The sequence below is a fragment of the Dermacentor variabilis genome, chromosome 8 (assembly GCF_050947875.1).
Source record: "Dermacentor variabilis isolate Ectoservices chromosome 8, ASM5094787v1, whole genome shotgun sequence".
Lineage (NCBI taxonomy): Eukaryota > Metazoa > Arthropoda > Arachnida > Ixodida > Ixodidae > Dermacentor > Dermacentor variabilis.
The window spans coordinates 92,313,120-92,327,483 of NC_134575.1; the positions used below are offsets into that span (position 1 = coordinate 92,313,120).

At 47.7% G+C, this 14,364-nt stretch overlaps 1 protein-coding gene across 6 annotated transcripts in view; it reads left to right on the forward strand.

Moving 5' to 3' along the window:
* Window positions 1-14,364, forward strand: part of LOC142590412 (rab11 family-interacting protein 4A-like) — a 281,526-nt gene that overhangs the window by 235,526 nt on the left and 31,636 nt on the right. For all 6 annotated transcript variants that reach the window (XM_075702498.1, XM_075702497.1, XM_075702500.1 and 3 more), the window contains 2 exons: window positions 8,161-8,265; window positions 9,298-9,420. In XM_075702498.1, the coding sequence (XP_075558613.1) occupies window positions 8,161-8,265; window positions 9,298-9,420 (228 nt within the window). The remainder of the gene's footprint in view (window positions 1-8,160; window positions 8,266-9,297; window positions 9,421-14,364) is intronic.

Sequence of the window (14,364 nt, forward strand, 5' to 3'; positions counted from 1 at the left end):
TGTCAGTTCTTGCAGTAAAACATAAATACTCAAGAAAGTGGATGGGGAGACGGTGTCGCGTTACCTCAATTGGTAGAGCATTGCACGCTTAATGCGAAGACGTGGGGTCATTCCCCACCTGCGGCACGTTATTTTTCATCCACTTTCATTACCATTAATCGATAATCCCGTTAATTCAGTTAGTAAGTAAATGTAATATCCTCAATGTTGTCCTTGGTGTCATTGTTTGTTGGCTTCGCATGATATAATTCATAAGAATCGGGCCCCTCGGTTAACCTACCTTCTTGTTATATATATCTTATTTATTTCGTACTGCCAGCCTGTTTTAGAGTCCCTAGACAGGAGTTGGATATACCTAAATGGTTTAATAACCTAATAACATGTGAAACACAGGAGCGACAGAAAAAGAAAAAAAAAGATGGAAAACAAGCAAAGCGTTTCTCGTTACAATAAAAAGAATAAAAAAAGGAAGAAAGAAAGGAAGATATAAAAGAATTCTGCAATACAGCACATGTTTACACAATGGCTTATACACACGAAAATAAGGGTGCCGTTAACATAATATGATCCATATCACATAGTATATGGAGTAGGACAGATATCGTGGGAAACGTTTTGGGTCATAGATTAATGAGAGCGTGCACAAAGGATGGTAAGATTGAGCTTTGAAGAATGTTTTCAGGCAAGGCGTTCCAGTCATGGATGGTTCGGGGGAAAAACGACTGCTTAAAGAAAGTGGTATGGTGCGAATACTCGTCAAACCAGAATGAATGTCATGAACGCGTTGGGCGCCGGCTACAAGGTGTAATATACAATTTTTTATCTAGTTTTACATGCTCCCGATGAATTAAATATAACATTTTGAGTCTCTCTCGATATTGCCTTACCTCTAGGGTTTCCAGGCTCGCCTCCTGTAAAAGAGCGCTAACTGATGTATGACGGCGGTAGGAATTAAAAATAAACCTGACGGGTTTCCGCTGTATCATTTCAATAATATTTTTGCTTGCTTGGGTGTAAGGGTCCCAGACTGGAGTAGCGTACTCTAACAATGGTCTGATGAAAGTCTTGTATGCTAATAATTTTATATTACCTGTATGGTTGGCCAAGGTCCTCCTGAGGTATCCGAGCTTCATGGCTTATTCTTTAATGTGAGCTACATGGCTGTTCCACCTAAGGTCTGACGTAATTACTAAACCAAGGTATTTATACTCTGTAACAGAAGATAAGTTAGGACCATTAATGCTGTATACAAAGGGTAACGGCTTCTTTTTGCGTGTAATGGTCATTGATACTGTTTTTCTTGAGTTAATGCTCATTTGCCACTCTAAGCACCATGTGGCTATTGCTGATAAAGATGAATTTAGGATCGTCTGATCAGCCTCGTTGTGAATTTCATGATAAAGTATGGAGTCATCTGCGAACAGCCGCATTTTACCTGGTATATTATTCACTGTGTCATTGATAAAAACTAAAAAGAACAGAGGGCCCAAGACTGATCCCTGTGGGATCCCAGATTGCACATTGGATAAGTCTGATTTCGCATCATCAACAACGACTGTCTGTCGCCTGCCCGTAAGACACGCCTCAATCCAGTGAAGTAGTCGGTCGTTTTTGAGAATAGGTATTAACTTTGATAACAACTTTTGGTGGGACACACGGTCGAAGGCTTTCTCAAAATCTTAAAATACCATGTCAATTTGGCCTTGACCGTCTAGTGCTGCGGCGATTTCATGCACTGTTTCTAATAGTTGTGTTACGGTGGATTTACCACGACGGAAGCCGTGTTCTCGCGCGTCGCAGAGGCCATTACTTTCAATGAAGACTGAGATGTGCTTAAATATTATGTGTTCTATCAGTTTTGATGAAGTACAAAATAAGGAGTTAGGACGGTAAGAGGAGAGCAGTGAACGGTAGTCTGATTTAGGGATGGGAATTATTTTTGCATGTTTCCAATCACGTGAGATTTCTGCACACGAAAGTCATTTATTATAGATAACGCAAATATATTTGGCGCACCATTCGGTGTATCTCACCAAAAAAGCATTAGGTATTTCGTCGACGCCTCGCGACTTCTGTATATCAAGATGAAGAAGCAAGGACAGTACACCTGTTACGTTTTCGTCGAGATCACCGATGGGCGGAATATCATTTAATACAGCTATATGCGGTGTCTTTCCATCATCGTTCGTGAACACAGAGCAAAAGTACTTGTTAAGTACATTTGCAATTTTTAGTTTGTCTCTCAGTATGAAACCATCCACACAAATATCGAACACGTGGGTCTTTCTCGGCGATAAGTACCGCCAGAACTCATCCGGGGACAAGCCATCGCAGCAGAGGGCGACGAGGGCACTGTTGCGGTTTTTGAGGGCGACAGAATTGGACAGGCGGCTGTAGCCTGAACAGATGCTGATAGTGCGGCAAGTGTCACTGTGCTGTGCGATGACAGTATTCGGTGCCAGTGACCGATTGTGATTGTGTGTCTACGCTCCTTCCTTTCCTTATCTCTACTTTGTTACCACTTTACCTCCCCCTCCCCTCTCTCCCCAGTGTAGGGTAGCCAACCGGATCTTTTTCTCTGGTTAACCTCCCTGCCTTTCCCCTTTCCTCTCTCTCTCTCTCTCTCTCTCTCTCTCTCTCTCTCTCTCTCTCTCTCTCTCTCTCTCTATCCGGGGATGACAGAAAAATTTTTAAAACAATATTTTGATAATAGGCTTTAGCTTTCGAAATAAGTTTTAAGCTGTACACGCATGTTGGTTAGCTTTTCGACGTTAGCCTTTGAGGGTCGTGCTTTAGGTTGCTTTCTTACTTTCTTTAGTTTTCACCCAAGTCGTACGAGGTCTCTTGTCATCCACGGGTTCGTTTCACATACAACTTTCCGCTTTTTGGGTACAAAAGTGTCGATACAGTTGTGAACAAGCTTTTTTAAAGAAACACCATAAGTTGTCAACTGACACAACGTGAGATTCTGAAAGAGATGCAAATTCAGAAAATGTATTGTCTAAGGCGTCAAGTATGTCGACATCGCTAGCGCGCGATAAGTCAGGAATCGAGTATTGGTTTTTAGAGGGTTTTAATCTGAAATTTAGCTCTAGTGTAAGGCATACCGAAATTCCCTGCGAAATGTCGACACTCGGATTACGATTGAGGACTTGGTCGTTTACAAGAAAGAGATCCAATGTGTTTTGTGCGCGAGTCGGTTATTCTACCAGTTGAGTCAAAACGTGAAAAAGAACGATGTCAGTTAAAGGCTCAGCTGCCGCGCAAAGGGAATCAGGGAAATCAGTTGACCAGTCCACTGACGGGACGTTGAAATCACCAGGAAGCAAAATATTCGTGCAATGTATGGCGGTTGTACACAAAAATTCATACAGAGCAGCGAAGCATCGTCACAATGTGGTGGATGGAAGTCGTCCAAAAACACTTTCGCGATGACTCATTCAGTGCCGGTAATATCAGGTTACCTGTGTACTTGCAAACAGTCTTGAAACAACAAAGTGACTCCACGGGAGTAGAGTTTTATATATATAAAAGGCAAGAAAGGGGGTTGCGAAGGTTGTGGGTTCAGTTACCACCTGCGGCAAGTTGGTTTTCCATGCACTTTAATTTGAATTAATTTATCGTTTCTTTATTTTCATTCATTAAGCGCAAGTAATTTCCCTTATGTTGTCCTTGGTGTCTGTATTTGTTGGCTTCTCATGACATGACATGGCGTATCTTTTTGTATTACACTTTCGAAGTCTGCTTACGCAGGCACAGTGATATACGCGCAAGAAGGGAGTATATATATATATATATATATATATATATACTCCCTTCTTGCGCGTATATCACTGTGCCTGCGTTTGGAGCGTGCACACAACGGCAGCAGAAGTGAATCGCAGTCCGCGGGAAGTGTGAACCTCTGTTTAGACTCCTCATCGTCCCGCCTTTTCAACAAGCCGTTCTAGCCACCATACCTCCATCGTAAATTGCCCCCGAGGGACACCCTTAACAAAACAGGGTGGTCAGTCTGCCGTCAGCGCTCTCCCAGCAACCCGAGAGAGCGCTTTGGTTCGCGGGCAGTGACAAGTAAACACACAACGGCGTGTTGTGCTATAGTTGTGCACGGAACGCGATTCAGATGGCAGGATGTTGTTATATGCGTCGTATACGGCGTCACGCGACGAGAATACCGAACGCGTTGCGCGAAACGGTCATGTCGTACTTGTATTACACGCCGCGGTGGCCCAGTGGCTGTGGCGTTGCGCTGCTGAGGTCGTGGGTTCGATGCCGCGGCCGCGGTGGCCGCATCCCGATGTGGGCGGAATGCACGAATGCTCGCGTACCGTGCTTTGGGTGCACGTTATAAGGAACCTCAGCTGGCCAAAATCAATCCAGAGCCCCCACCCCCCCCGCCACAGCCTGCTTCTTTATCACATCGTGGTTGTGGCACGTAAAACTCCAGAGTTAAATTGTTTTCTCCTACGTATGTACGTGTTCTTTTTGAAGGAGTATACTTCCATTAAATTTTCGAGTTCGCGCCTTCTTCTCTTTTACGTTGAGCGAAGTGCTAAACCCTGTCAGTCACAGGAGAAACGCGGGAAAGCGCCGGGGTGCCCCAGATAACTTGCTGTATATCTGTTTCTACGAGTCGGTTTCGGGACCCAGGAGGTGGGCGTGTGTTGACGCCACGATACGCGGGGGTGGATCTGTTCCCGTGCTCGCTGCAGCGTCTGCCACACGCTGGCGCAGCCAGAATTACTAACACGCTTTGCCGCTTCGCTGTCGTCACGTCGTCGTCCTAACACCTTCGTCGATCCATCGACGCCATTCTCTGTTCCATCGTAACCGTGCTGTATTGACGCAGTCGTGGTTATGCCGCCGTTTTCGGCCTCCGCCGTCATTGCATTGTCCTCATGTCGTCACGTTGTTATACCATTCTCGTAATTTAAGGATCAGCATCTCATTGCCGTCACGCCGCCGTCGTTGCACGCTTTTGTCGTTTCATCGTCACTGCGTCGTACAGTAGTACATGGTCATCCTTGGCAAGCGAGTGCCATAGCAGAGTGGGACGATGCTGGAGTGTGTAGTATACAGCCGAGGCAACGAAAGTCTCAAGATAGACGTACCACTACGCGTGACTTTAGGAATATGGTCTGTTGATATATATTGCTCGACTGCTGTTACCGTTATCGTGAACAGTCATCGTGAGACAAGTTTTGCTCTAATTTTTTTTTCCAACTGCGTGCCGGAACCTCGGCGCCAGCAAATCACTGTGACGTTACGAATTCTGAATGATTCTCCCGTTTTCCGGCCGTTTCGGTGAAATAAGAGTTTCCGAAGCTTGCTAGGTCGAGTGTTTGGTTTCTCTAGAACTCCGTGTACTTCTCTAAAGACATAGCACTAACTTAGACCGGGGTATAGACGCTGCCAAAAAAATGCATGACGTCACGCTGAGCTGGGGCGGAGACGACGCCCCAGCTCAAACTGACGCGGTGGTGTTGCCACCCGCTTTTTTGTTCTCGCATTGTCTCCCTTGCCAAGCCATCCCCTACGGGGGATGGCTTGGCAAGGCAAACAACGATCTTCTTACCAAGCCATCCCCTTGATGCGATTGCTTGGGAAGAAGATCGCTGTAAGAATGACCGTTTAGAAAAAGTAATAAACGCAGCCGTAAGTATTCTTAGTTATACTGATTCGGAGTCAACCTCACGACGCTGTGCAAAGATTGTATTTACTATACAGCAAAGGAAGACATAATTTCAGCAGTTTTAGTAAATTACCCTTGTACAATAACAGCAATAACCGTTAGCGGAAGCTTGGTTAGACGTGAAAGACGCAACAAACGAGGCGGGTGGCGACGCCGCATTCAAGTTAATTCCCGCACTAGCCTACAGGGACGTCGTGCATTTTGAATTTGTTCGGGCCTATAGCAATTATTTTTCTTATCGGAAAGGATGCACTGTATACGTTATATTCTAAAGGAACCAAAGGCGGCATTTGGAAAGTTTCAAGATCATTTACTCTGCCACAGTGGCCGAAATACGAGAAAGCAGTTTCATTTTCGGTTGCATTGACCAACCTGTTTCGGCGAAGTAACTAAAATCAAGCTTTAGTTATGTAGCTGCCCACAATAATTTCAATGTAACCTGACCTAGCGTTGCTATTTGGTGTCCCATTTAGAGTCCAGCATGGGTAATCAAGTCGCCGAGTGGGACGATCTGGGCTTGTTGGTCATTCATGTTGAATTGGGATGGCGTACAACGCGATTCACCAGGTCATGGACTCAAGAAAGGGACGACCGACACAGAAACGGCCTTGTGTCGGTCTTTAATTGTTGTCTACGCCCAGGTGTCACGTTACGTACGCTTCATCCGCTTCGTAAACTTGAGTGTCTTGATCTGGTGGCCATCGACGCTAGGTTTTATCCACAGAGGATGGTTGACGCGGTGTAGATTTCGTTTAAGCAGGAGAACTACGCACAAGCTGATTTCTGCTTTTCTGACTCTCCCTATTATATTTTCTTCAAATTCATTATGTATCATTCGCTCAATGAATCTTCTATCGAGTTGAGTTGTTTTAAACGGTGATCGTTCGTTTCTATAACCTGATTAGTCAACTACTATCATGTTGTTCCCCCAGATTCACTTTTCCTTAACCCTTCGTTATGTTGCTGTACGTATTATTATCCGCGTGTTTATTGAGAACCACCCGATCGAGTCTTGGCACAACCCTTCCTTGTGGCTGCGTGCCATGTTTAAGGATCATCTTCATAACTTTCCGCGCTAATAACCGCTTATCGTAATCACCCCTTTCCTGGCCAATCCTCATTCTGAGTATGCGCGCCGGACATGTTCAGGTAAACAACAACCGACCTGCTTCTCCAAAACGAATGCAAATATAGTTTTCAAAGAATGTTACACCAGTCTAATCTCATTTGTGATCATCTCTTAGTGCCGTGTGCGCACCTTATTTGCATGTAGCACCATCCGCACAGCGCGCTTTCCTACCGCGCATATATATATATATATATATATATATATATATATATATATATATATATATATATATATATATATATATATATATATATATATATATATATATATATATATATATATATATATATATATATATATAAATCCTTTCACTTTGACCCTTGTTGGTCCGGCCGGTTTCCCTGTCCGGTATAGGGTCGTATACATGTCGCCAGAGGCAGCAAGCGTGAGGAGCATGTCCTTTTTCCAATCTGCGCAGTTCGCTTGGCTTCGCTCGGGAGCAGCGGGAAATCTGCCCACTCTCGTGCGCTATGCTCGTTGTTGTGTTGGCGCGGCTCCCGCGTATCGCGACTCATTTTTTCCTTCACCCGCGTCCTGCTGCGTTGTGCACGCTGGTAGCGTCGTGCCATGAAGACGCGAATGTGGCGCGAATACAGTAGCGCGGCACATTGACGTCTCTTTGAATGACGCTCGCCTATTGAAGTGTTTATAATCCAATTCGTGCGTGCTGACGTGAACATATCCACCGATCATTTTTTTCCTTTGGAATTCACTTTGAAACTTACATTTGACTGTAGTGATGTGGCTTCATTCTGCATCGTGCGCAAATGTTTTATGGTTTTTACTTCTTGGAGGGGTGGGCGGGGTGGGCGAAGGTAATGACTGCGCAGGTGGTCTGATGATGTGCGACCTGATTGGACGTTGGCGTGTTGCCGATATGTCGCGCTCCGACTATGCGCAGAATGTAGCAGGCTCCGATTGATCTCGTTGGAGCTTTAATTTTTCGACATTTCTCTTTCTGCTTCACTTTCTTTTCTTCACATTTCTTGGTCGGTGAGGTGTATTTCTTATGTTTGGGACAGCCGGCGCTTCGGTGGCCCATTTTTCCTGGATCTCGTCATTTAATAAACAAGTTCGTCGGTTGGATTCCTGTAGCCACGGTGGGCTTATTCCCGTAGGGTCAGTTTGCAAGAAAGCTCGTGCGCTTAGGTCAACTTGCACGTCAAAAAACACCGCGTTTCTCGTAGACCAGTTCTTAAAAATCTTAAAACTTCAGCAGTTATCAATAGACTTTCCCGGTAAAAAACAATAAGAAAATTGATTGGTTCATTGAACCAGTATCGATGAGTCGCCGCGCGTTGCTCGTTCTCTAACATTCCGCCTTTTCTGTATGACGCAGCGGGAGCAGCGGCAGTCCTAGCTACAGCGACGCCGAGGAGACCTTCGAGTGCGACGTCGAGGAGGAGGACTACGGTGTCATGGACGTCGGCAAGACGCCGCTCAGGTAATTAATGCACTTCGGGCAGCCAAATAATTGGACCTTGCGCTTTCACAAGGTATAGGACTACACCCAATGCAGACTTCGTGCAGTGGTCTACGCGAAAGGTCTACTTTGAGAGCGACACCGCTTCATCCTACTGGGTCTCGATCGGCATCCATGCAGCGCGTCGGAAGGCTTATCCGCTACGTAGAATGAATGCTGTTTATACAGATATTATATATATCACAGTGTAACACTCAACAAAGGAATAAGTGTTCAGAAAAAAAAAAGAATTCTTGCGGAATCTATCTATAGATGTCTGTCGACGTCAATGCGGTTAGCATTCAGGCAATGTAGCAACGCACCGTACCGCCACCGCCGAAACGAGTCATGTGTGAGCAACGCACTGCAGCCGGGTTCCTTTCTCGCGCTTTCCTCTGGACACGCTGCGACATCTGGCGGTGCGCTCATGAAGCCCCACTGGCCTCAGAGATTGGAGCGCACGCCAACGCCTAGAATTAAATGCCTCGCTGCCAGCAGGCATTCGTGGCTCGGCGCTAAAGCGATCCGGCTGCTGTGCTTCAGGAACCCGTGTGAAGCCGGTTCGAATACGCCCAGCACCGGAAAAAAACTTAAAGTACATTTTTTTAAATTGAGGGGCCGTGTAGTGAGGCCAGATAGATACACAAAGTGGGTGAAGTAGGCTGAGAATGCTAATCGCATTACAATGCAGAGCTTTCGGCAGTACACCGTGATTATATGCAGCGATGCCTGAAGTAAACGTCGTCGTGGCGCAGAGCTCCAATTGTTCCGTAGTTTCGAGCAACTTGGTCACCTACTTGTTGTATCGATGCGCTTGGCACCCGCTCTCAGCAGTGTAGTTATCCGCGCCGGCCGATACGACTCCCCGCACGTATACGCGTATACTGTTTACCTCCCGCGGGTGCATAGAGCGGAAGTGTGTGTATGTGTGGGTGTGTGTGTGTTTGGGTATCTCGACTAGGCGGGTCATTGTTCTCCGACCTTTCTCGCTTCTCTCTCGGATCTCTAATGCAGCTCGGACAGCTTCCGTAGCACGAGCAGCAGCGGCGGAAGCACCGGGGGAGGAGGAACCGGAAGTGGACGCCGGCACCTCCCCCAGCGGAACTCCTGGCTCAGGACCAGCCTGCGCCGATCGGGGTCAGTGCGCTTACTCGCACCGTCGCGTGCGCCTTGCATGCACACTGTGTACGCTCCGCTGGTGATTGTCCGTGCGCGACCGGTAGCCATTGCGCGTGACCTCTGGGCATCGACTGTGTATACATGGACGATTTCGAGCGAGTGCCGGATTGCAGCCGTCATTGTCCGTTGGAGGGTGTCCTAGCAAGGGTTGCTATTCCGGAATCGGGGAGGGCGTGCGTAGCTGCCCTGTGAGACAATCAGAGCCGACAAGATAGCCAATTTGACTACGTAGCGCAACAGTTATAGTGTCCAAAACACGACGGTCATGACGTGTTTCTGGCTTCTGCAGTAGCTTCCGGGGGGTTTTGCAGCACACAAACGCACGAGCTCAGAGATTGACTTTTGGCATTCTCAGAGAGCCTGTACTGGAAGCCTGATTTGTAGACCGCCTAAATCCGAATAAATGTTTACACCCTTTGTGGCTTATTTTGTCCCCAAACAACCTTAATTTATCACGTGTGCCTTTTGTGTAACGCTGTTCTCCTCGTACTTTCGTGGTCACGAACGCCATGCGTGTTATAAGCGTTATAGCATTCTTGACAGGAAAGCAGCGAGCGCGGAATTTTCATGAAAGGAAACGCAAACAAGATATATTACTATTATTGTTTGAAGACCATCGATCTGCCCCAAAGGGCGCGCAAACTTTTATTACAGCGTTTTAGTGTCCAGAATAGCTCCTGGTGTCAGGGAAGTCCTGCGTAGTATAGGATTTACCTGCGCCCCTAGACAGGAGCAAGCAAGCGAAAGAAGACGCGAAGACTAGGCCGGGCAGGCCGGAGAGCTGCTTCTCATGACATCAAACAAACGCTCCGGGAGAAATAATGCGAGTATCGACATTTTCAGACAGTTTGTTAAACTATTTTTTTCGTAACAAGAATATTGTGGTGTGAAAGTTACTTTGACGACGAAATATTTTTACACCCGCCGATAAGTTAAGCCGCTCAGTACATTAGGGGCGCGATCGGAGATATTTTGGTCGATACGCGTTCTGTCACGCAACGTCACAATATGGCAGTATGCAAAATTTGTGAGAACGGGGTGGAGAGAGCAGCCAATCAGGAAGCGGTGACCTCCCCGGAAATTTACTTCCGTCGTTTGTCGTCTGCTTGCGGACAGTATACTACAAAAGGAAATGTTTCTCGTCTTCCAAATGAATGAAATCTTTATCTAAAAAAATGTATTTTTTCCTTCTCAAGCCCAAACACGTTTTCAAATAGTAGTACGTGTGACTAATGCAATTTATAACTATTAGTTTCTTTGCGTCGTCGATAGGTGGTGTCGCGCACAGCGAGAAGAAAAAAGAAAAAGAAACGACTGGAAAAGTGGCGCACTTTTTCGAGAGGCAGCGACAACATTCAAGTGGCTCGCTGGCACCGATGATGGGGTCGATTTCGTTGTACAACCAACGAATTATTCGTTTCGAGAAACGAAAACGACGCCGGAATTCATTTCCTGCCATTTCTTCAAACGCGTTTCGCACCGCCACCCGCTCTCCTCCTTCCTCTAGAAACGCCAGCGCAACAACCTACGTTCCCAACGGAAGCGCAATCTTCTCGAATTAAACTATGGATTGGATCCAAACGTGCCATGCCGCAGCCGCCGGTTGGATCCAATTCAATCCACCAGACGCGCCATGCGAAGCCGTATGATCGCTCCAAACTACAGTGGCTAGAATGTATCCAAACTTCCCAGCTCCCGTCGGGTTCGGCGCCTGGCAGACGAAATGCTCGGTGGGCGGATGATTGACAGGAGCGTGTCGTCATTTTGACGTCACCAAAAACGGGGCGGCGCCCCGCGGCTGGCGACGTCGGCGCGGAGTAGGCCAATCGCGCGCGCCGGTAACCGAACGAACGCGCCGAACAATCATCTCCGATCGTACCCTAGGTTACGGACACCTTTAAGGGCGCGTTCGCAATGCAGTTGCACCCCTGCTGCTGCTGAATTCGCAAACAAGTACAGAGTGGTCAGTAGAAATCACCGGTTAAAAGGCACAAATCATGATGACGTACCAATCATAAGAAATAATTCGTCAAGAAAGCTACACAATTCTCGCGCGACGCCGTTCGAAGTAAAGGATTTACAGTAGTCCAGAGGAAGGACAGAGCAATAGCTTATTCGAGTCTCGTAATTTACGCTGGAGAAGGGTGCCGTGGAAGGAGTGAGGATGAACAAGGAGGCGCGTTTATGCAAGTCCGCCACGTTGCAGCGTCTCTGAAACACTGTCTCCAGTCCATTGTCTTGTAAGTTTGTGCACCGCCTTGGTTCGGTTCATTGTGGTACTACTAGCAGGCGCCTGCCGTAGTCCATGTCTACGGCTAGCGCTTCCATCTAAGTACTGCGCAATATTACCTGGACTCCGGGGGCGGCTTGCACGAACATTTAATAAAGAAAATAATAACGAATTTAAGAACGCGGTATTAAGTGTTCCCTAGTCAACGACTACTGAGTAGTTTGGCTAGGGAATAAGCAGTTCCAAAATGTAGTGACGCCGCTAAGCAACTATGTTGCCCTTACTGTAAGCGTCCGTGCGTGTGCTCCTGCGTTCTGGCGCCTATCTTAGCACAACGACGGTATATATGACAACATTATGATATCATTCAAACAAGGTCTGAATGAATCTTTCTGCGCGCCTCTTCAGGGCGCTTGCTCCGCGACGCACAATTCTTGAGGCTGCGGACTCGTGAACGCCGATACCATCGCCTGCAGTAATCAAGAAGTTTCCAGTTGCAAAAAAAAAAAAAAAAAAAAAACGCAGGGCCACGACGACTTGATGCAGTCGTGGAACGGCCATGCTCCGGGACTCCAAGTCTTCACGCAGCTCTTGTGTGATGTGGATGAAACCGGCGCGAGTTCGAAGCGGTATCGCCTGCTCAGCTGGTCCTCACTCAAAATGTCCAAAGGGTTTGTTCGATCGCGGAACGCCCGCTGTCGCAAAAGCATCCATTCGGTGTACGATTGATACAGCCGTGCCTCGCGCACTCCAGCTTGGCCAGTCATATTGAAATGACTGGTTTGGTTCTAATTGTCCCTAGATTTCCCACAAGTTCTGCAACTCCTTCTCTACTTGTGCCCAGCAGAAATCTAGACTAGGATGTGGCTAGGGAACATTTAAGAACACGTTCTTAAATTCGTTATTGTTTTCGTTTTTAAATGTTCGTGCAAGCCGCCCCAGATCATTCTAAGTGAACGAAGACCCTCGGATCGTGACCTGTTCGTCATAATCTGGGAAAGCGATACGTGCATAGGTGAAGTTCCATGAAGTCGGCAGGCCTAAGTGACAGACTGCAATCTAATTGCATGTCCGGATGGAAGCGCTTTCAGTGCTCTTTATTTCCAGCCCTTAATCCCCTTTCATCTGCGTAGGGTAGCAAACAGAACGTGCGTCTTGTTGACCTCCCAGCCTTTCCTTCCCGTCCTCGCTCTCACCACTACGGCAGCCGCTCGAACTTTCTGTTGAGGGGCTTCTAGGCGTATCACATTTCCTTGTTGTCACTAAAATCCCTAGGGAAGCACATTGACTTCTTGATAACGGTTTTCGTCTGTTTTCAGTATGTGACCAAATCTGCGTCGGCTTTCATCGTCGCCCCCTTACGGCGCGTCAGCAGAGTGACGAGGTGAACGGGTTATACCTTCCCAGTTGGTGCGCAAGGCTTGAAGACGTCACTAGCTGTAGCCTGCGCACGCGGCACTGAAATTGCTGTTCGAAACCGTCCGTATAGAACAAATTTGATTAAAACTATACTCCGGGGACTTGAACTAAAGAGTAGTTCAGAATGAGCTTCCGTTCCCTCTATCGGAGAAATGGATCAATCACTCGTGCGCGCACCGCGTCCTTTTGTTTCACGAAGTGCGCCCGCAGTTTCCCTCTCTCGTCAGCAGCTTGCAACCGGCGACGACATTGTGATCGAAAGCGGAGTAGCGATCGCCTTTAATGCCGCGTTGGAGACCATTACGGACAGCACGGTTTCCAGCCAATGCGCCGTCGCGTTCGAGCGGTGCCAGGCATCGACCTTGGCTCTACTGAGGGGTTCCCTACTCGCAAGGCGACCGTGGCACTTAGCAGTTGCCCATTAGTGGGCGGTGCGTGTACAGTCCGAAGAAGGTATGTAGTGCAGCGACGGGAACTGCGCGCACTGCGCCTCCCCCTCCTCATTTCCCCATTGTTTTCAGCGCCCTGCCGCGCGCACCGATTGCACCGAGTATAAGATCGCGGCCTCGCACGTATGCCCTTCGCTCGTTGTTCTATTGAAAGCCGGCGGGGTGCAGCGTGATCGCCCAGCGGAGGTATGGTGGCCGTGGACTCGTTTCGCCGTGTCCCCAAGGGCACGTCGCGCCGAAGGAAGCTCGCGGATGCCGGTGTTGTTGTGTCGGTCGGCGTTGAAAGGCGTTCAGCGCCATTCGCAGTACAACGGCAAATCCCGGACGATTCTATTCCAGCGCGGCATATGGGCGATGACGTCATTTCTTACGTGCGTGAGAGCGCAAACGCGCAGTGGCGCCGCGGTCGTGCTGTGGCACTGCCGCGGACTTTTCGATCCGCCATAGCGACGAAGGTAGCGAGAAAAAAAAAGAAAAGCACGAGTTTTTCAATGTTCGTAAGCTTTTACCATTTGCATGCTCTGCGCGCCTTATCAGCTTCTCGTGGTGTATCGCTTTCGCTTAAAAAAGAAACTTTGTGGCAGGTATCGCTGTTTACGAATTTTCTTTGCAGTGTGATGGTTGCCTTGGGCCTTTGTCATTTCTTTTGTGCCGTACTGTAATTCGGTTCCGCGATAGTAATACCATGGAGGTTCCCCTTTCAGTTTGAAACGTGGGACCCTGATATTTCGTTAGTCACCCGGAGTGACACACCACGCGTGTGGCCGGGATAACGTCTACTCTAATTAAAGGGCCCCTCACCAG